At 34.2% G+C, this 22,983-nt stretch overlaps 2 protein-coding genes across 2 annotated transcripts; one reads left to right on the top strand and one right to left on the bottom strand.

The window, feature by feature from the left end:
* Positions 1 to 4,902: 4,902 nt before the first annotated feature.
* On the top strand, positions 4,903 to 7,456 carry LOC111412496 (probable inactive receptor kinase At2g26730). Its single transcript, XM_023043437.1, has 2 exons — positions 4,903 to 6,145; positions 6,745 to 7,456. Exons 1-2 carry the CDS (start codon positions 4,903 to 4,905, stop codon positions 7,419 to 7,421), a joined length of 1,920 nt encoding a protein of 639 aa, XP_022899205.1. The 3' UTR covers positions 7,422 to 7,456.
* Positions 7,457 to 8,528: 1,072 nt separating this feature from the next.
* On the bottom strand, positions 8,529 to 20,250 carry LOC111411734 (endoplasmic reticulum-Golgi intermediate compartment protein 3-like). Its single transcript, XM_023042316.1, has 13 exons — positions 19,798 to 20,250; positions 17,803 to 17,876; positions 17,333 to 17,416; positions 17,110 to 17,190; positions 15,541 to 15,621; positions 13,813 to 13,905; positions 12,298 to 12,477; positions 12,068 to 12,135; positions 11,683 to 11,734; positions 10,931 to 10,984; positions 10,754 to 10,846; positions 10,525 to 10,591; positions 8,529 to 8,973 (listed from the first exon to the last, which is right to left on the bottom strand). Exons 1-13 carry the CDS (start codon positions 19,937 to 19,939, stop codon positions 8,885 to 8,887), a joined length of 1,158 nt encoding a protein of 385 aa, XP_022898084.1. The 5' UTR covers positions 19,940 to 20,250; the 3' UTR covers positions 8,529 to 8,884.
* Between the last annotated feature and the right edge of the window lie 2,733 nt (positions 20,251 to 22,983).

Here is a 22,983-nt window from a genome sequence, read left to right as displayed (position 1 = left end):
TCGACACGGGCAGCATTCTGAACGCCATCTATGCCAATATTCTACAACAGCCCTCTCTTCGACCCGAATGGAGTACTCTTAGTTCTCCCAGACAAATAAGCACTATGGTGAACTTTGTGGTAATCGACTTCTCTTCACCTTATGATGCGATTGTTGGGCAACCTTGGTTGTCATGGTTTCATTGTACCACAATTCGCTGATATTCCCCTTGCCATATGGGATTGGTGAAATAAAAGAAAAACATAAAGCTGTCCCCTGAGTCGCAGATTCTCAGCCTCAACCCAATCTGAACCCAGAAGTATGCCCATTCTACCAGGGTAAGCATGATTCACGAAAATACGATCTCACTAGACCCAAGGATGGAGTCGTGGGAGAAAATTGAAGATTTGAGTTGCACAAAAATGCCTCGAGAAAGAGCTGCCATCAGATGCGAACTCAAGCAGCCTCTCAGATACCAACTGGAGGCATTCCTGAACTAGATATCTTTACTTGGAGCCACGGGGACATGGAAGGAATTGATGCAAAAGTCACTTGTAACGTGCTAAACATGAGTGCCATGTGGCCACGATACTAGACGAACTCAAAAAATGAGTTCGCTCTTCACTTTAAGCTAGCTTACCTGACGATTTCGTCTAATTGAATACTCAAGAAGGGTACTTTAACTTTAATTGAGCATGCTTCATCCAAGGGTAGAGGATTTGTCTCCAATCCGTGCAAAACTACTAATTGGAAGGGAAATAAAGTACAGTAGGAGGTGCAAACCTACGACCTAGGCAATTATTGTTGTCACCCTTATCCAATCAAAATCATTGGTGTGACAAGTGGCACCAAGATCAAGATCGACTATTATAGTTAGAAAGACTAGAGCGGATAATTTCTTAAGGGTGACCGTTCTTCTTTTGGCATTTGGGATGAATTTCTTTCGCTTATTAATACACTTTACGCTTGCATATCTCCCATTGAATGCGGACGAACCTCAAGTTTCGACCTTGTCACTTCTTTATCCTTCTTGAATTTTCCTTAAAAGCTGAACCAAATGTTCCACGTCACTCTTTAACAACAATGTACATTATCTATCTAATGCACTTTATGAGGTTGGAAACCCTCATAAAACTTATACATAAAAGGGCTAGCTCCTGAGTTTTGTCAAACAATCCCAATACCAATACACCACCAGTATGAATGAAGAGGACTTCTTCCTTCCCAATTCTTTGGATTCTCAGCCATGTCTCTAATTGTCCCAAACTGAATGCACAAACAAAATAATATCATTCAGGAAAACTTTCACAACTATATCATATCTAATTTAATGTCTTCACAGATAACTTTCATCAAGCAGGTTAATTACAACTGTAGAAAGTTTAAACTTGCAGCAGCCTTTAATTTCAGTGTACAATTTCATACCTGTAGACTGGGTAAAGATCCAAAAAGATGAGCATTAAGCTTTACATCTAATTTGTCTATACACTTTTGCTAGACACTGCTCCAGGACAAGAATAGGGATTACTTACACTTTAGTCTTGCAAAAGATTGATTTTCTCTACAAAATCATATTCAACAGGGCATCCATCTGACCAAAGTGTAGGAAAGATTTAGTTGAAATATCCTTGAAACATAGTTAGAGCATTTCAAATATATAATTGCAAATTTAGTGATCACAATTATATTAATATATAGTAAAAGACATTCTCCAATATTAGAGCTCTAGAAACTTACATTCTTCAAGCTTGATAGTGTCTTTGCATTTTGCAATTCGTCATAAAGTCAAAAAGCCATTGTTTGTTGAAGCCAAAGTTTTATTAAGTGACCTGTCATCATAAAAAAATATATATATTGTAAAAGTCAGCAGTACAGAAATGCGAAAATTAATGGAAACATACAAATCATGAAATTATTGACTAATTAATATGCCAATCTGAAAAGTTAAATCTTGTAAATGAATGAATCACTTAGCATTGGGCCCTTGGTCATCTTCAGTTGACTTTGAATTCATTGATTTTAAAAGTTCATCCATTTGGTTGTAATGCTCAATATCATCCATGCAAAAACCATCCAAGTTCGGAGAAGCTTTCAACCAATTTTGAGTGCATACTAAGACCTCGACCATCCTAGGACTTAAGGAACTACGGAATGATCAAGTATCCTTCATCTAGTACTAAATGCACTTTCTGAAGCAACAGTTGAAACTTGAATTGCCAACACATCTTTGATCAAATTGGACAAGACACCATACTTATTTCTATTAACCTTCCGCCAATCTAGAACTTCAAAATCCTTTTTTTCTATGCTTTCACAAGCATCCAATAAGTATCGTTCCACATCATTTAATCCTTTCGTGCTTGTTTTTTCATAAATCTACTAAGACGAGCATCACTCATAGAAGAAGAACATCCTTTATATGTATTGGAAGAACTTAAAGACTCCTCAGTTGACACTTTACTACTTCTGTCAATACTTTCATGACCCACATACCACTCATAAATATCCATCAAATTGGTTTTCAAAGACTTCATCATATTACTAACAACTTCTCCATCCACACATAGATCATTCAAACAATATTCAACATAATCCATTTTGTATCTTAGATCGATGATAGTTGCAAAAAGCAACAATTGATTCACATTTTCCATTTTACCCCAATACTTATCAAACTTCTTTTTCATATTAGTAGCCATTTCACCCAACAAAAAGTTTCCACTTAATCTCCTTAATCTCCATTCATCCAATTCGATTACAAGATTACAAATTTCAAGAAGATAAGCAGAAGCACTAACATGCAATGAAGCACTAAAAGTCAAAGTGACATTAAAGAAATTTTGAAGAAATTTAACAAACATAGATGCACTTTCCCAATCTAAACTTGACCGAGGTTCACCCCTCCTTCTACCACTATCATCTTCTCGAAAGTAATGCAAATACTGAGCATCCTCCTCTTCCAACCTATCGAAAGCTTTTTCAAATTTCAATGCTTTTTCCAACATCAAATAGGTAGAATTCCACCTAGTTGGAACATCCAAATACATAATAGACTTGCACTCAATCTTCTCCTTCCTAGCACACTCTTTCAATTTTTCATACCTAGCAGGCGAAGATTTCACATATTTGATTACATTGCGAATATTCACAATGGAGTCATGTGCTTCCCTCAACCTTTCACCAACGATCAAATTGATAATATGTGCACAACATCTCAAGTGCAAATACTTCCCATCTAGAACGCATCCATCACTACCCCAAGCAACTACCTTCGCCTAAGATAAGAAATAGCTGTGTCATTGGAGCTTACATTATCATCAGTGATTGCAAAAATTTTCTCAATCCCCCAATCATACAAACAAGTCTCAATCATTTTTCCAATAGTTTCTCCCTTATGATTTGAAACGACACAAAAATTCAAAATACGCTTATTAAGCGTCCAATCAGAATCAATGTAGTGTGGCGTAAGAGACATGTAGTTAACATTTTGAATAGAAGTCCAAATATCAGTTGTAAGGGAAACCCTTTGACGGTGAAAGTTATGTGTATTTAATATATACAGTCATGTTTTTGTCTCCCTGGTGATTAGATTTTTTTTCCCAAACAATTATGGTTCCATCTTATCTTAAAATAGAGTTTAGATGTATTGTCCAAAATTTGATATTCAATTTAATTGACACATTATTTTAAATTAATATATTCAACTTTTCTATCACTATCACTATCACTTGTGCTTAAAATTAGATGACACTTAAATGTAAAATCATGTGACAATCATTCAATGATGGACAACAAATTGGACATCAAATTTTGAACAGCAAATCTCAACTTCTAATGTACTAGAAAGATTTCAAAGCTAAACCAAACATAATAGTAATTTTAAAGTTTCTTTTAATAAATTTTTTTTTCAAGCTTTTCTTTAAAAGTTACTACCTCCGTCCATATAGATAGGTTAGGTTTTCTTTTTTGTCAATCCCAAATTATAGACCACTTTCCATATTAAAAATATTGATAATTTTTTATTTTCTAATTTGCTCTTATTTAATGTTTCTTGTTATCAACAAATATAAACTAATTCTCTTTAAATCATTATTTAATGTATGGGCATATTAGGAAAAATATAAGAAAAATTTATATTTTTAACTATATTAATTAAATTTTTTAATCTATGTAAAATTAGAAACAAATCTATCTTTATGAGACGGATGTAATAAGTTTTTCTTGAAGTTCAAAACAAAAGTTGGCCTTATATATTGTACAGCACACACAGTCATAGCCAGCTATAGTAAAACTTCAACCTCTGGAACTTCAATAGTTAATTTTCTAAAGGATATTAATATTATTTTCCTAACATGCCACAGGCCACAGATCCACTTCTAGCACAATAATAATGCCATGAAAACAATGTTTTGAGAGATATTCATAGATGTATCCAACTTGTCTTTAGACTTTGGGATAACTTAAAAAATTGATAAAAAAGTCGAGGTCAAAGTTAATAATTAATTTTTTATTTTTAATTATACATTTAACGAAATTCACAATTTTTATCAATTTTTTAACAATACATTTTTTTCAATTTTATCAAAATCTGCTAGAATTTTTATCCAAAACTTTGTCAAACAATCCCTGAATCAGTTCGTGAAGCACAACCTAGGAATAGTACAACTATGTGACAGAAAACCCAAGATGTCTTTTTTCTCTGAATCCTAGAATTCTCAGCTAGGAAAACTTCAATCAAAATTCTCCAAATTTTCTTGTTTTCTTCACAATAAAATCTGAAAACTGTCATGGAATTTCAGGGAATATTTACTAATATTTTACTAAACCATCTAAATTATCAATTACAAGAAAAATTTTGTTCTATTCGTGTATATAGCCTTATCATGTAACAATCGGTTTAGGCCTTGTTCATTCAACTAGATAATGTGTTCTTCTAAGTTACTCAATTATCTCCTTGTCATAGCTCTTATTTTTCTTCTATGCAAACATGTTATAGCCGAGGATTCTCACGACGGTTTCCATGGAGACGAGAGAGACAAGCTTTTGGCTCTCAAGAAGGGATTCAACAACTCATTTCTTAATGTAAACTGGACTGGCATTCAGTGCTGTACGAATAGCACCCCTAACTGGTATGGCATCCAGTGTAACAATGGTCGAGTCATCGGTATAAGTTTGGAAAACATGGGACTTGTTGGAAAGATCGAGTCTTACGCACTTGTCAATCTTGCGGAGTTATCAATCCTTAGCTTCAAGAACAATTCCATATCAGGGAATTTGATGGACTTTTCTTATAATTCAAAACTGCAAAATGTTGATTTGTCAGCAAACAGGTTTGATGGAGAAATCTCCTCTTCTCTTCTGGGACTGAATTTCCTTGAATCTTTGCAGCTGCAAGAGAACAATCTTGTCGGTTCACTACCGGGGTTTGACCAGTCGAGCTTGAAAGAGTTCAATGTTTCTCATAACAATCTTTCTGGGAAAATACCAGACACTGGAATTCTTCAATCATTTGTCCTTTCTTCATATGATGGTAATCAAGGTTTGTGTGGTGCACCTACTCCCACAGCCTGCAGTAGCAGCTTAAATGATTCATATGATTCTCGAAATAGTAATAACAAGAGTTCATCTTTGTCAACCATTTTGATCGTGGTAGTCTTAATTGTTCTTGTTGTACTTCTGATTTTCCTCATCATTTACTACAAGAAATATAAGAAGCTCAAGAAACAGATGATGAGAAGGAACTCGGTCCAAGTCAATGAAGAAAAGCGTGAAGCGATTACTAATAACTCTATCGCGCTTACAAATAACTCAATGGAAAAGAGTGTTCCTGCTGGACAAGACGACAGAGGGAAGCTTATGTTCTTAGATAAAAAGGGGACTTATTTCGAGCTTGATGATCTTCTTAAAGCATCTGCAGAAGGTTTAGGTAAAGGAAATTTTGGAAACTGCTACAAGGCTATGCTGGAAATTGGACTGGCTGTCGTTGTGAAACGCTTACAAGATTTAAAACCTCTAACCAGCGACGAATTTGTGAAATATGTCCATGCCATTGCTGATAAGAAACACCCCAACTTGTTGCCTCCTCTTGCCTACTACTACTCCAAAGATGAGAAGCTGTTATTGTATAAATATGCATCCAATGGGAACTTGTATAACCGCCTTCATGGTAAGTTTACTTCCGACTTTATAGGCATATTTCGTACACAATATTGAACAGTACTCAATAGTACAATGAACGGGATTTCAACTTCTTGTTCTTCTTTAATCATGTTCATTCCAACGTACAAAACATCGTATCCCATGTTTTCATGCTGTGAATTTTATGCCTTTATGTTGTTATTTGTCCTCTTCTTGTTGGAAATGCTTTCGACATTCTGAATCAAGGGCCATAATTTTTGTTCATAACTGTATTATGTAAATATCTATACTTCGACGTTTATTCAAAGTTAAAATTCTTGAATGTGTTTGACTGAAGCCCATTTCAAAAGTATATTTTACTGTACTTGTGGCCCGAATAAGAACTGGGATTAGGTTTATCGTTAGAAGAACTCAATAGTAATTAGAGTGACGAGGCCTAAGTTTATGGATGGATTCGATCAGCGGAAAGTCCTCCAACTCAAACAAGATGTCGTTACCCCTTCATCTCTTTATTGGTTTTTTTCCTTCTTGAGTGCTTCAAGATGAACGTTCGAAATACGGCTAGCTAGGAGTGAAATTACAATAACATAAATCCATCGAAATCTCTAATTTCTACATATTCTGCAGAAGGAAGAGGAACCCAAAATCGAGTAAAATTCAGGTGGAGCTCAAGATTGTTGGTTGCTCGTGGCGTTGCTCGTGCTTTGGGCTATCTACACTCGGCAATAAGATCAGAAATCATTGCTCCACATGGAAATCTAAAATCATCCAACATTCTTCTTGATGAAAATGATGAAGTTCTAGTTACAGATTATGGCCTAATATCACTCATAGCACTTCCTATAGCAGCTCAACGCATGGTGTCCTACAAATCACCAGAATATCAAGGCTACAAAATAGTATCAAAAAAGACTGATGTGTGGAGCTATGGCTGCCTCCTCCTGGAACTCTTAACTGGGCGAATCCCGACCCACTCGGCCCCACAAGAGGCCAATGGAGTAGACCTCTGCAGTTGGGTTAACCGTGCAGTTAGAGAGGAATGGACAGCTGAGATATTTGATGTTGAAATAGCTGCTCAGAGAAGTGCAAATCATGGGATGCTTAGACTCATGCAGATTGCAATGAAATGCTGCGAAAAATCGCCTGAAAAACGACCCGAGATGGCTGAGGTTCTTAGAGAGGTTGAGGATATTAAGGTTGTACGTGACTCGGAAGATGAAGATTTGTCTTTGGATCAATCTCTAACAGATGATTCCCTCTCTGCTAGCACTCCATCATTGTTAATTGCAGCTGAACGCAGATGATTTATTTTTCTTCAAATTATGTGTGTTTTTTCTTAGTTTCTGGGACCATGATAGTGTTGTTCTTTGAGGAAAATAAGGAAGGAGATTGATCTTTCATTTCTACACTTGGAATTTACATTAAAATTGGGTATTCCTTGTAACATGACATTATTCTTAATAATAAGATTTGGTATTTGTTAATTCTTGATTATGATTTTCCTTTGGTCAGACCCCATTTAAATATCTTTCAAGGATTCTAGCTAGAGAACATGCAACAATTATTTGTTTCTTCATCATAGCTAGAAATTCGTATCAAATTATTTTTAAATGTTCAAAAGACAAGAATTCATCCACTTAAGTAAAGCGTGAATTTGATGCGACTTTTCGTGACATATTTCGATAAACATGTCTAAATCATTAGACCCCACATTATTAGCGATTGTTTGGGAGTGTGTATGAGCCCCATTTTGAAAAAAAGAGTGCATTTTGATTAGTAAATTTATGAAAATTATGTGGTTAAAAATTTTAAAAAAAAAGTTTCGGACTTACATGTAATATTATTTTATTGAAGAATGTGATTGAAAACGAGTGTTGAAAAAATTAATTTTTAGAAGAATGGGACTTAAACAAGAGCTAAGCATCTCATCTCACAAGACATGTAGATATAAGTGAGTAATGAGTTGTTGATCCATAGAATGTGAAGAAAAAATGGTGTTGGATCAATTTAAATTAATAATTTAAACCATGCCAAACATGTTTCAAAGAAAATGTTCAGCTTTTTGCATTTGCTAAAACGATTAATTTCCGAAGTACCAAATCTCTTGGGTACGGTAGTTTCGCAGTACCTCAAAGAGTATTGAATTGACGATTTCTTGATATTTACGCCTTTCCTGTAAGTCGAAACTTACTTCACAAGGAATCTCCCTACCTTAGAATCGTTACATTTACTGTCGATATCTACTACAAACGACCTTTTCCCCAAATTCAATTCAAATGGTATATAAAAGTAATCCAGTTACTTGTACTAACTACGCGAAATTTATCAAAATAATGGCTCATACATCGAACCCTTTGTGATTTAGTCTCATGTTTTCGTCGTTTCTCTTATGTTTTTGCATTCAAAAACACTCATCAAAATCTACCAACTCCTTCCACAAATGAATGTAGTACTCTTGTTCAAATACTTGAGCACATAATTCCAAAATAAAATATGCCTGACTCCACATTTTGGCAATGCTGTGAAGTACACAGCTCAAATGAAAATGTCTACTTCCAGAAAGTAAAACATCTATCCACAAAGTACAATATTAACGAGATTGCAGGTGCCAAAACTTGAGTAAAATGAGCAAAGTTTTAAGCTTTGCCAGTAGCATGACTAATCAAACTAAATTATAGTACCAGACATTACCCAAGTAGCAGCATTTTCAGCTTCAGGGGCGAGGTCAACAAGGATAGTGGTGCATATTCAATAATGATTCAATACATTAGCTGAACTTGCCCATTTTCCTTTTCCTTAATGCCTTCTGACCGTGGTATACGAATGAATCCACTATTCCAGCAACTGTGAATACACCTGGGGAATAAATGACATCGGAGGGTTAAAATCTCATCCAAGTACTGTAGGCATCAACAGTATGTGGCATAAAAAAAAAGGTGAATGGAGTCTTTCAAAGCACTGCCATTCCCACCTCAAAGTAGCAAGTAGCAGTACCCAGGTTAATCAATTATTTCTTTCCTTCCTTTATTTTTTATTTTTTATTTTTATTTGGTGTGTAGGATGCTAACTTGTCATATAAAAAAAAAAAAAATTCAATTCTTGACCAAAAGGGCAAGACACACACCCCGGAGAAGGAAAACCATACTTCCATCTATACATCTTCAAAGGACAACGTAGCTTGGGGAAGGAGCCATCGACCTCATTGTTAGACACAAGATATGAAATACTTAATAGAATGATTTATCTTTAATTGGCAGCAACCACTACGTCTCACAGAAAGGATTTTTTTCTCTGAAAGTAACATTCCTTTACCCTTATTTTAGTACTCAAATGTGCAGAGAGAATTGAAAAGTTTTAATGTCAGATATAATTTACTATTTTGGTTATGATATAGCATGATTAGGGATGATGCCGCCTCCCCGTCCCTGACCCACCAAGGATTTTGGGGGACGGGGGCCAGGGCTGCGTCTGGCCATGGCATTAAAATATCCCCCATTTCCCACCCTATTTACTTATTTTTTTTTAAATACCATTAAACTTAAGAACATAAAAAATAGAATATAATAAAAAATAATAGTCAGGTTATAGACCATGTTCGCCATCCCTGCCGAGATTCCCTGGAAAACGGGGCATTTTGCCATCCGCATGATGCATTATTAGTGCCCACCAAAACTGGCATGACTTTCTGCACAGCATTTTTACTTCTAATCATGTCTATATATAAGGGTAATGGAAATTTACTTGTAAAAGGAAAATATACTCAAATCAAATTAGCATGGGTAAGGTTTTGTACCATTGCAAGGGTAGTCCTAGATTCTTCTTCAATATGCATGTTCCTAGTGAAACTTTCGAGATATTCTCAATTTCTATTTGTCTTAATCTTCTTCAAGTATTTCTGTTAAATTTATTAATAGTTATAAAACCACAAAAAAAGTGGCTCTCATTCCAAAAGTCAACAAACATGTAACTATCAGTTGAAGAAGAGATGGTACATCTATAATTGCCAGTGTTCTGAAACTGAACTCATCCCAGCCAGTTTGACAGATAAAACCAGAAACTAGACCTGTCATAGCTTAAAAACCAGGATGAACCCTGCCGTCTGGCTTGCTCAACCAAGATAGGTTGAATTGTCCATGGGTTGTCCGGGTTGATTAGGTTTCTGGTTAGATTTTTTGTTATTAATATGCCTAACATCGTATAAACTTGATATTTGATTTTTATTTTCCAATTTTACATAGAACAACTTATATCCTCGATATTAATAATTCTTTACCTCTGGTTCAACCATTTATGACTCTCAATCCTTTACATTTTCCAGGTCCGTGCTCAGACGGTTTCAAAACATTGATAAAGAACAAGAAAAGGAGAGGCTCGGGATTCAAATAATAAATCGTGAAATCTCATTACCTCCAACTACAGCACAAATATTTGTCAGGAAGTGTAAGAATGGCTCGTGCTCCTCCGTGACTGTCACCTGTAACATGCAAAAACAATTAGAATACTGCATCCTAGTTATGAATCTGGCTTCAAGGCTAAGCTATTTCTTTTTAGAAGTGCTGATTTTGTCACAAAATTTGGAGTTTTTTTAACATAATGTCAATGAAGTCTAGTGCAGTCTGGGCAAAGCAATGCTAACCTTAATAGGATTAATGTCATAAAAGAAGAAAACTCCAGGAATAGATCGGAAGCGATCTGCTTCTGCACCCTTATAATGCTCAGTCACAGAAAACTGAGAACACAAGCACCATTTTACAAAATAAAGAGATGAAAATTAAGGTTGAAGAAAATTTCCCTCTAAGAAAAGTTCAAATACCTGATTTGACTGAATTGTACGGCCTCTAATGTCAGTGTATATGGTTGGTACCACCTGCAAGGTCGGGCAGAAATTCAGACATTCCCACTTGTTAAACCTACTTTGGAGCATTCATATTCAATACTTTGGCATGCTTTTGTAATTCGACACAGTACAAATCTCTTTTAATTCCTAATGGGCAAATGGAAGAACACGTTGAAAAACCTTCATATTTTTCCAAGTTCATAAACATTGTTCTGTTTTGGTTTTTTTTTTTTTTTTTTTTTTTGGGGGGGGGGGGGGGGGGGGGGGGGGGGCCGGGGCCTTAGAGCATCTCCAATATACTTTTTAAATAAGAAATGTTCTCTATTTTAAAAAGTCAACCCTTAAAATCATGTTCTAAGAGACTTTTCAAATTAACATTTTAGAGAAGGGGCATTCAAAGTGTTTCAATTTTTAATGTAGGAAAATAATAAAATAATCTAAAGAAAAGCTCGTTAAAATAGAAAAATAATACATATTTTTTGGGAGTAGTAAAATTAATATTAAATATAAAGAGTTTGTTGGAGTACTTCAAAAATTTAACTCTCTAAATTTATAGATATTTTTCAAATAATAGAATATGCTTCTTAAAAATATGGAGTCTTCAAGAGATGCTCTTAAGTTTTTTTTTTTTTTTCTATTTTTTTATTTTTTTTTTTTTTTTTTTTTTTTTTTTTTTTTTTTTTTTGGGGGGGGGGGGGGGGGGGGGGGTGTTGCCGGAGCCCACTGACCTTGAGAAAATACTGATATGCTCCATTTGGTGTTTCTTGCACCCATTGAACCCTGAATGAAAATAAGTATTCAAATAAAACTGGATATAATGAAGAATATAGAGTAGAAAACTAAGGAAGGGACTACCACATCTGTTCCTGTTAAGGGTTTTTCTTTCTTTTTAGCTGGAAGCCTTGAAGTAGTAATTTTTTTCTTTTGTTTTCAGTATTTTGAATGTCTACTTCTTAAAGCAAATGACAATTACTCTAGAAGACATTTATCAGATGCAGAAATATATAGGATCATCTACAGTGAACGTGCACAGAACATGCTTTTGAATTATATAAAATTCAAGACAACGAATGCTCTAATTACTTATGTGCCAAGAGTATTCTGAAAAGTTACCCATCTAGCGGATTTACAAGTCTAGGAATTGAATCTCCAAATGTTAGCTTGTTAATCTTGTGGCTTATCTGCACAATATGTAATGAAGTTTCTAAGATGAAAAGTGTAAAAAAATTGAATTTAACAGAGAATTTAAATAAAAGTGGTTTCCATTCCAGAGATAGAAAAGATGGACATGCTAAAATGGAATTCTAATATCAATCCTGACAGAAAATAAGATTGTATCTTACATTATGACTTTCTGTTTGGAGAGCAAGCAAATCAAGCAAGTGGAAACTCGATTGATGGAAACTTTTGCCCGGGACAAAGTGAAAATTTCCAGCCACTTTGTTAACCTCCAGAGATCCATGGATATTGCATCCTTCACCCATTTCATCTTGAACTTTTTGGATGAAACCTTCTCTTTTACACTAATTATCAGGAACATAATACATCAGAAAAGTAGACAAAAATCTGCTATGGGGAAAATTAGAGTAATGGTGAGTGTGCACACAGATACAGTGGCATAATCCCTACAAACAGAGTATTTTATAACCTATCACTGCGAAGGATATCTTAGAAAAATCCCCAAAATATTGTAAACTTTATATGGGTCCTACAGACATAAATTAAATAAAAAGGAACATACTAAGTGTGTATATAGTCTTCATTGAACTTCAAACTACAAATGTGAACTTCCACATTCCATTTTCCCGTCATCATATTACTTTAATTTTTAATTATACCTAATGTATAAATCTTCAGCAGGAGAGGGGTGCGAAGCAAACTTAATTAGGCAAGGTAGTGCAATCAGACTGCCTTTGAAGACTCTCAAGATAGCATTCATGAGCTCCTTCAAACACTAACTGATTCCAATGGAGCAATAAAATTCGCAAGAACTAATTAAAATTTCATATTGAAATTTAAAATGAACAGAAGTGACACACCAAAATCTACAACTGATGATTCAGAAGTTGAAAGAAATTAATAAGGCCGCCAAATAGATTATCCAAAGAAGCAACTATGCAGCTGAGGTCTATGCAAACAGTTTCGAAAAATTTAGAATTGAAGTGGCTCGATGGAAACAAGGAGGTTAGATTTGATAAGCAAATCTACTTGTGCATATAGATGTGGGCAGATTCATATCCCATAATCATATTTAGATATTGAACTCATGTTGTCACAAATTTACGAAGCTTGCTTGAGCATTGCCAAAGTTGTTACTTAATATACAATCACCTTCTACTTGAGAGTTTATGCTACAGAACAAAACTTTCAAATGTAACACGGCAGTACCCAGAAAGTTCTCTAGTTTAAAGAGGAAACAACTTTCACACCCTGTTTGACCCACATTCTTTCAAAAAAAAAAAAATTTTAAAATACATTTTTAAACAGTGAGTTGACATCATTTCAACCACACATTCTTCAATAAAATAATATTACACGCAAATCCAAAATTATTCATTATTTTTTACCACACATTTCTCATCACTACACTATTCAAAAATGCATTCTTATGAAAAATAATGTAGCTCAAACAAGGGCTCAATGTGGTTCCATGGTTAAAAGAAAGCCATCTAGTAGATAAGTACCATGAGTGAAGAATTTATGTAGTTAATCCTTCAAACATCCCAATTAAAAACAGAAGTATAATACTTTGCCTTGGTTTCAGCCAAAACATTATGTTAACCATCAAACCAAGTTGTAATTGTGAACTACCATAGAAACAAAAATCCGAAAAAATGAAACACTGTTATGCCACCAACCTGATCAATTAATTCTAGGTTTGTCATCCCCCAGCCTCTCTTTTGATACGCATCACGAACCTCTTCACATGAATTACAACACTGATCATCTGACTGCAAAAGAAATTTAAAAAGAAAAAATGATTTCAGATTAGTCCAACTCTCTCTCAATGTGTTTGAGAAAAAGAGATTAAATGATGTGTCCATGATGTAGGGGTAAATATAGGAACAAATAACCTAAAAGTGGACTCAAGAAAAGATCTTCAGAAAATAATGTCTAAAGCAGTTCATGTATATTAGGAAATGAATCACTCTGTATATTCATCTCTTCTTTTTAATATTCCTACAGAGTAGCCAAGACTAAAGTCACATGCAGCACTACGAAAATAATGCTAAATTACAGTTTTGGCCCTAGTCAAGTAAATAACCTGCAAAAATCTAATTCAACTTCTGCTTTCTCTGGCACAAATTATAGTGATACAAAGCAGAAAATAAGCAGAAAATACAAAACCAAGTGCACAAATCTACCATAGTTTGTGCTAACTCACGAATTATTTTAATTATATGCTAATACAAGCTAGGTAGGCTGTATTTTCTACACTTCCTCCCTCCAACTTCAATCCTCCTATGCCTGTCCTCCACACACTCCCACTCCCATAGTAAAGGACTTAAGTTGGCTACATGAAACATTTTTTTTTCTGTCCCTCCACTCCATCACTACATCTATTGGGAGATCCCATGCAATCAAATATTTCGCAACCACACAACCATGTTAACTTTGGTATACTTCTTTCTCTTTAAACCTATTTTAGTAGGATAATGTCCCTTTTATGAATAGAGCTTCTTAAGGTAACATGTCAAACCACCTAAGCCATTGTTATTTTAATTTGATGTCACATCCATTTGTTCCTGTTTTCTCGTTTTTTATCTTATAACGGACACAACTATAATAGTATCCTCATTTCCACTACTTTTATCCTAGACATTTTCTCGGCACCCATCATTCAGTACCATAAAGAATAGCAAGTTCATTACCCATTATGTAGAACTTGGGTATTAATTTAACAGGTTTTTTAGTACATAACATCCTCTTTTATGTCTGTCTTCCTTGTAAACAATCAAAACTTAAATTCTTAAAACAAAATCCCGCTGAGACAGTACGATCCTCCATAATAACTCTGCTATCATCCTTGTAAGGAAGTAAAACTAATTGCCACACACTTGGTTCAAATCTGTTGTGTTTGAATTTTAAATGAATTGAATAGCTAGGATAATTTTTCTGTACCACAAAGTCAAGTGCGTAATTAGGATAGAAATGATGACAAAAAAATAGAGATCAAGAAGCACGCGACATTCATCATCCATGGTAAACCCTGATCAAAGCTATAATAATGTTTCAATTAAGCTCCTTTTTGGCTCCAATTTTCCAAAACTCATTTTCAACCACAAATTCTCCCATAATATAATGTTACGCATAAATCCAAAAAAAAAATTCTTATTTTTTAACCACACATTCTCAAAAAAAAAAAGAAAAAAAGAAAAAAAGAAAGAAAACACCCTATTCCAGAACACATTTTCCTCCAAAGTCTCATTTTAATGGAGCCCAAACAGGGGCAAAAAAATATGATGTTTCCAGAATTTCCCATTAATTGGCAAACATTCATAATGCCTGCTTCAAATCAAGCAGCTCCTAAGCTTAGTCAAAAATTGTAAAGAAAGCATAGAAGTCGGTTAAACAGGGAAAGGTACCATTTCAGCACCATAGCATGAACCGCAGTATGTCTCATTGTGCTCAAGCCTGCCACCATGTCTTTGTAAAGGCTTCTCGATCTGGATTGCATAAATTGGATCGGCGAGAGAGGTAGTCAGTGAACCAAAGAAATAAAAGAGAAGTATTGATTTTATGAAGCATATGTCTCAACTCAATTCTAATATGAATNACATAGACAGGGCAGAACATAATATATATCAATCTAGAAACTATTCCCAGGATCCTTACCAGTCAAATATGTAATACAGGAAAACAAAGGAATAACATCATATAAAAATGTATAAATAAGACAAAAACCAATTAAACAACATTTCTGTACTTCCTGACTGTAAGAACCATTCATCGAAGTCTGATCTACCATGCGATATGAATGGTTGCCTACTTAAGGTGGAATATATACAAGGGCATATTACATATTATTAAAAACAAATAAGCCTTGTTCCCAATAAATTTGGATCTGCTATATAACTTTATTCTCATGTCTCTTTGGTTTACTCCAAAATCTACTAAAAGATTCAAAGCAACTAAGCCTCAGTTTAGGAAAAATTTATAAAGGGTTTATTTTATAATTAGATATAAATGAGTTGTTGATAAACTGATAGTACTTGTGGGTCCACTGGAATGTATGGTTCAACATGAAATTTAACCATTATAAATGGTTTTATAATATTTGTCAAGCGGAGGCTAAATTATTTGAAACCACATCAAATCATGTTAGTATTGGTTTATTCCTGCATATGCTAACCTGTTCCACTGAGTTTACGCCCCTCTTATGAATAGGAGACTCCTTAAAACATATCCCAACCAACCAAGTCAACCTTTCCTTAATTATCCTAAATATGTTGGCCATCCACTTGGTGTCATATAATATCGTATAATGTCTTGTCTATTTTACGACCACACATCCAACTTAGAATGATTATTTTCACGAGAAAGTCTAATAACTATTTTTTAGGCCTGACCTTTAAACCTTGTAGGGATCTTATCACACAAAATACCAGTAGCACAATCACATTCTCTATTTCATCACTCTCTCTCTCTAATCCTATGGATTGCATCCTATTTAATTCCCCCCTCTTAAATAGTTGAGGCCTAAGCCTAGATACGCTAAATAATTCTTTGTATGATTTGGCATATATCTGCCGAGCATTGACTCTTACTGTTTAACATCATGGGGAATTATCTCCCTACATGATCTAGGGCCTAAGAGCCCCCAGGACTCAAAATTCATTATTAAGGTTAACAAACCACATACTCAAAGAGTGAGCTCAAGACACTTAATGAAGGCTCGTTGATGGAGGCTTCATGAGCCTAAAGGCGTAAGCCTCCGCACTTTTAAAACAATGACTGGCAGCAATTTCGAGCACATATTTAGGTATCCATAACCAAGTCAGCATGAAAAAGGTATTGTTGCCAATTATATTCAAGGATAAGAAACACACGATATCAGTCTCTACAAACACAGGAACAAATTTGATGAGGGCAAAGGACGGAAACAGAGGTCCTGATCTTACAGAACAGTAAAAAAGAGTCAAGTTTCCACTAACCTTCGGCGCGCCAATTCCATCTTTTCTGACTTCAATTACATTTCCATGGGAATCGATTCTTTTCTTGAATATGTCATGTCTCTGTGAATTAAGGAAACCATATACCGACCAATTCATTAGAGAAACTTATCAAGAATAGAGATGGGAACCAAAACACTAGGCTTGACTCCACAAGAAGTGTATACAGTAAAACAAGTTGACAAGAACTATAAGAACTACATACTATGTCAAGATGTTGTTCCCCACTTATATCCATGGCATCAAGACTGAGTAATGTACAAGGAACGGCAGGAAAAGTGACATCAAACTGCAAATAAATGAAGAGGTACAAAAAATAAATTTACTGAAAAAGAATGGAACAGAAAGCAGGGTAATTATAAATTGTTCAAGCATGCTAGGAGCGAAGGGGTAGAGACAATAAGGTCCTTCCCAAAGATAATATTATAAATCATAAGGAAAGAAATCTGGCTCCTTATCAATTTTATAGTCACCAACCTACCTCACAACACCATGATGCAGATAAACAAAAATATATAAGTACAGTTCAAAAATATATTATAGAAAATTAAAATTTTCTTCAGGTAGTTTGATTGAAAGTAATGGTTTTACAAAGATAATAGTATAAATAGACTCCATGAAAAGCCATAGAAATAAAAGTTTATTTGGTACTTTGACATAAAGCAATGAGCTTACATTGATATGCAGTTTTCCTCCTCTAGATGTGTCTACTACGAGCTTTGTATTTGTAACTGTGTGAAGGTACAATCCTGAAATTTAAGAATCCAGCAAATATGAAATTGAAGTTGACGGAGAAACAAAATGCAAACTGCAAAATACGTCCTCCACTGGGGTTGTATAGATGGTGACATTCTTTCAAACGATTATAAATAAAGGCAATTGCACATCTGAAACATAGTCACAGCCAAGATTTGCTATTACTTTCATATGATCACATGTAAATAGCATTCCAGTGACAAGACAACTAGTGACAGAACTAAACTCCTTGAAGAACTGCTGTCCCATAAGATATCTTTTATGAAACCCCTTGCAACTCTTAGATGTGAACTATGAAGTGAGGCTGACAAAAGAGAAGTAATCTTCCCAAGACTTCGAGAAATTACCAATATTTTTTCATAAGATAATAGTACCACCATTTAATGATCAGCCATTGAACTTGAAATAGATTCGCATAGACCATACCTTTACAGCAACAAATGGCACAGATAATTTTAGGCAATCTCTGATACAGTAAAGGAAGTAGATTCCTTCTAGATTTTCCTTGTCAGCCTTCTATTTTGCTAGTAGCATGATGCTTCCAGAATGTTTTGCATTCATATGAAGATTTTAGTTACGATATGGAATGAAAATTTCCGGTGAAATGAGTAATTGTTTATTCTTATCTTTTCTAATTCTGTCCACAGCTGGTCTTTTCNTACGATATGGAATGAAAATTTCCGGTGAAATGAGTAATTGTTTATTCTTATCTTTTCTAATTCTGTCCACAGCTGGTCTTTTCATTGCCTCGATTGGCTTTATATTTGGTGCTTTTCTCTAATTCATTTTGACTAAAAATAAAATTGTATAGAGCTTGACACAATAAGGATAACACTTGATATGTGAACCGGCAAGGAGAAACCATTCCGATTAAATGGGTTACTGATGCAAAAGTCATTTTGAAGTAAACAGCTATAAAAATTTATGAAGTTTCCCATTATGTCAATTTGAACACACAACCATTCTGTCTCAATCAGAGCCCTACAATGACTACTTTGCAATCACAAGTGAAACCAAAAACAAATATCTTATTTATTACCCAATTTACTACTTTTTCAAATCCCAACATCAAGCAAAAACCTCTCTATCTCCCTCCCTCCATATCTTCTTTCATTTATTAAAAAAAAAATTGAAATCCTTTCATACTAAGGCAGAATGTCAATAATAGATTTCTTGGCCTTCTAACTAAGCTTAAGGGCATTATATTCTTAGCAGTTTGGTATCTCCCAAGAATCCTCATAGCAACTATTATTCTAGTTTTCTGGTCGAGTCCTCCCCCACAATTAGATCATATCAAACCCAGCTAACCGAAGTCAAAAGTGGCCCATTAATAAGCCTCGAACATAACAAGCCCTGTATCCATTGGACCCTCATATTAGCAGCATTAATGAAAGCTGATTCTGCGCATGCCATCTTCATCTATAAGAAAGGTATTGATCCTCACTTCAAGTCCATAATTGAATCAATTGTTAATTAATTCTAGTCGAGATAAATTTTGTGTTACAAAACAAAAAAGTTTTAACTTGCAAATATTAGTTCAAGGAATAAAATGGTAATGTCCTCTATGGAAAATTGGAGACAGCAATATTTTCCATGTATATGCATCAAGTCTAGATCTCTATTTATCCAAAATCCAATTCCCACCCTTCCCACTATAAGTACATTCAAGCTTTCCAACATTTCCATCAAAAGTAACAATTCGTTAAGCACTTTTAATATGGAAGAAATCAGTGAAATTATCACAATTGTGCAAATATTCTTCGAATTTAACTTATCGCTTTTATAAACATGAATACAAAATCACACAAACACCACTCAGCCAAACATGTAATCTAAAAAAATCCGGTACTCCTAAAAACTCAGCACAGTAATCAGTTAATCAAAAGATAAATGGATTGCAAGTCGAATACATACTCAGCTCGGAGAAGAATAGCACGAAGATGAAAATTGAGGAGACAAGCGTGATAACACCACCGGAGAATGTACGGCTGTAGAAATCCTCATTGATTTTCGGGTATGCATCCAAAATCCGGATCTTATTGTACACTTTATCCATGCCTATAACCCTCCACTAAGCAAACTTCTATTTCATATAACAATCAATTATGCTAAAATTACAACAGAATAAAGCATAAATCTTGACAGAAAACTATTATTATTTAAGTAATTGCTTTTTCTTCTTTCTCTCTCTGCTATGGAGGTGTCGGAAAACACCACTAGAGACGGCGGCCGGCGACGGAGAAAAAGAGCTATCTTTGACTATGAATGATTTATTAATTATTATGCCTAAGATAACAATTTTTTCAGATTTGTTGGACAATTCCGAGGTAACCTAATTGTCTTCAACAAAAGGCGTCAAACTCGACGGTCACACTTTTCTTTTCTTAGGGAAAATAGCAGTAGAGGTCCCCAAATTTTTACACATATCATACTTTAGTCCATCGACCTTTAAATAGGAGCTCTTAGATCCTCCTCAATCTTTAATTTAGGCGACCCTTATGTTCTTAGTTGATCATTTGCCCTTGCCATGAGCCACACAAGCCACAACCTTCTCAAGATCTATATAACCAATGAGTATAAGCTTGCTTGCTTTGGGTCCATTGGATCGACGTCACAACTTTCATTCCCTCAACCGACCGTTGCACCTTCCTCCTACATCCTTTACAATCTATATTCCTTTTTTTTTTTTTTTTTTTATCTCCATTAACTCAAAAGAAAAAGATTCTAAATGTTTTACCTAAATCTACATGAAAGCATGTAAGGTCATCTTCAACCCTATATCAAAATTTGCATCAAATCTTGCACTAAACTAAATTTTATTTTCAACCATTACACCAAAACTTACACCAAGTGTGTACTTTGCGATTAAATATATAACTGTAACTCACAAATTCGTTTCTTTTGTGATTGTGATTAATATATGACACTGACTATAAGTTATGTGTTTATTATGACCGTGACTTGTTTAATTAAATATAAGTTACAATTTTTTATCAAATTTCTTAAATTATAAAATGTATCTTTGAAGTATGGTACTTATGTACTTTTCCCTTTTTTGTTCTTTATAGTGAAAAATGATTTAAATAGCATCGTAAGGTTAAGATTTTTTATTTTTTTTGCTTATCTCAAAGAAAAAAGAATTGAAATAATGAGTTTTCTCATGTGGCATATTACATTCATATTTTTTTAGATTCATGTATGTTGCCAATCATACTCTTTAACTTTATTAACAGCACCAATTTCACAACCAATTTACGCTGATGTAAAGATAAACAAAGTTCGCGTGCTATATATAACGCCACTAATTTTTCATTTATTTACTAGAAGTTAGGCCTTATTCCACCAAACTCGTGAAGTCTCTAGAAACACAAGGAACAACTCAATCTCTTCGGTTTCAGAACAAATGATTCAATTATTTTCTTGATTGGAGTGTCGCGATAAAGCTTATTGTTATTATTGCCTTTTTTCAAAATAATAATAATAATTCAACACCCACTGATTAAAATTTTAAAGTAACGCCCCTGCACTTGCCAACTTCATATGTCCCCATGCTCTCGGCCGAAGGAAAATAGGACAGTATGACCCTGTGAAGCTCACCTATGGCTATACTATGTCATCTGTTATGGTCTTCTCGAATGGTCATTATGGTCAAGCCTCCTCCCCCCGAACCATCCTTTGTGGAAGCTTGAGATGAAGCCCCAATAGGTTCAACGCACGAACTACTTCAAACAAGTAGGGCCTTTGACAATGAATTTGTGATTTTTGAGACATTTAACCATATAGTGAAAGAATATGTCGTACAGGAAAATTGCCTCATTGACTCCTATATATCCTTATTGGATTCTAGGTGATGAAGAAAAACCTAAGGGAATCAACCCTCACAATGTAACTCAGTTAAAGAATGAAACACATAGGTCAAAGCAAACTTGACCGTGGCAACCGGATCTCCACAAGTTAACGAGGCATGACATATGGAATTAAAATTGAATATCCTAGCCAAACTCCACAATTATACTCCCCTATATTGTGCAAGAATATTGATACGTGTGTTGATACGCAATTTTTAAAAAAAGTGTCGAGAATATACGTTGATTGAGTTCTTTAAAATTTTTCATTTATATAATATAAATTTAATTTTATACTTGTTATTGATTTTTATTGTTAAAATCTTTTAAATATGAATGCTTATTTGTCATTTAGCCCCAGTTTGTTACCAATTAAATTTTAGATTTTAATCTAACTCAAAATCAACAACATATTATTATGAGTCCCACGTCTTTTCAACCATACATTTGATCCAACTTCTATAAAAAAAATATTAAAAATTTGATTTTAATCCCACCAAACAAGGATTTAATAATAATTTTAAGTTAAGAATATATAATATTTCAGATAAAAAAAAGAAAAATGACTATGGTAGTATCTAGGGTTGCACAAAAAACCCGCAAAACCGCAAATCGAAGTGAAAATGTTGAGTTGAAACCGTTGGTTGGGGTCCACGTGGACCCGTGATTTCTTTTTCCTCAAACCAAACCAAACTGTTTCAAAATTGTTTGATTTAGGTTTTGAATTTCAAAAACCGCACAAAACCAAATCGAATCGTTTTAGAATTTTTTTAATTAAAAAATTAGTTTTATTATCTTAAAATTTTTACAGTTTTCACTTTTAAAAAAAAAATACCAATGTAACAATACAAATTACAACTTACATATTGAAATAATCATAGAAAGTAAATTAGGTTCATCATTATTGACATATGATTTAATAAGTTCACAATACATGTCCTTGCCTGATATTTAAATTAAACTAAAATTATTCCAAAATCATATGAAATGACAAAAAAAACATATATTTTAACAATCCAAATCATAATTTAATAAAATTATATCAGTAAATCACGTCCAAAGTTTCAAAAATCCTAACATAAGTTCTCATTTCCATAACATTTGATGCTTGTCTACCACTGCTGAACGAATCACCAGTCACCTTTACTTACTAGTCTACTAATTCTACCTGAATCGCCTCATTCTCTCCTCTTTCGATAATTCTTAGATTTTTATTCAGGCCATTTTCTATTGTTCTTTCTTTTATTTTTTTGAA

This window comes from Olea europaea, chromosome 16, assembly GCF_002742605.1.
Source record: "Olea europaea var. sylvestris chromosome 16, O_europaea_v1, whole genome shotgun sequence".
NCBI classification, from domain to species: Eukaryota; Viridiplantae; Streptophyta; class Magnoliopsida; order Lamiales; family Oleaceae; genus Olea; species Olea europaea.
Note: the sequence above shows the minus strand (reverse complement) of the source record. Positions and strands in the feature narration are given on the sequence as shown.

Coding starts and splice junctions, on each gene's coding strand:
- LOC111412496 (XM_023043437.1), top strand. CDS start 4,903: ATGTGTTCTTCTAAGTTACTCAATTATCTCCTTGTCATAGCTCTTATT. Junction 6,146..6,744: donor CTTGTATAACCGCCTTCATG/GTAAGTTTACTT, acceptor CATATTCTGCAG/AAGGAAGAGGAACCCAAAAT.
- LOC111411734 (XM_023042316.1), bottom strand. CDS start 19,939: ATGGATAAAGTGTACAATAAGATCCGGATTTTGGATGCATACCCGAAA. Junction 15,622..17,109: donor ATGGAATTGGCGCGCCGAAG/GTTAGTGGAAAC, acceptor TATGCAATCCAG/ATCGAGAAGCCTTTACAAAG. Junction 12,136..12,297: donor TCCAAACAGAAAGTCATAAT/GTAAGATACAAT, acceptor CATATTGTGCAG/ATAAGCCACAAGATTAACAA.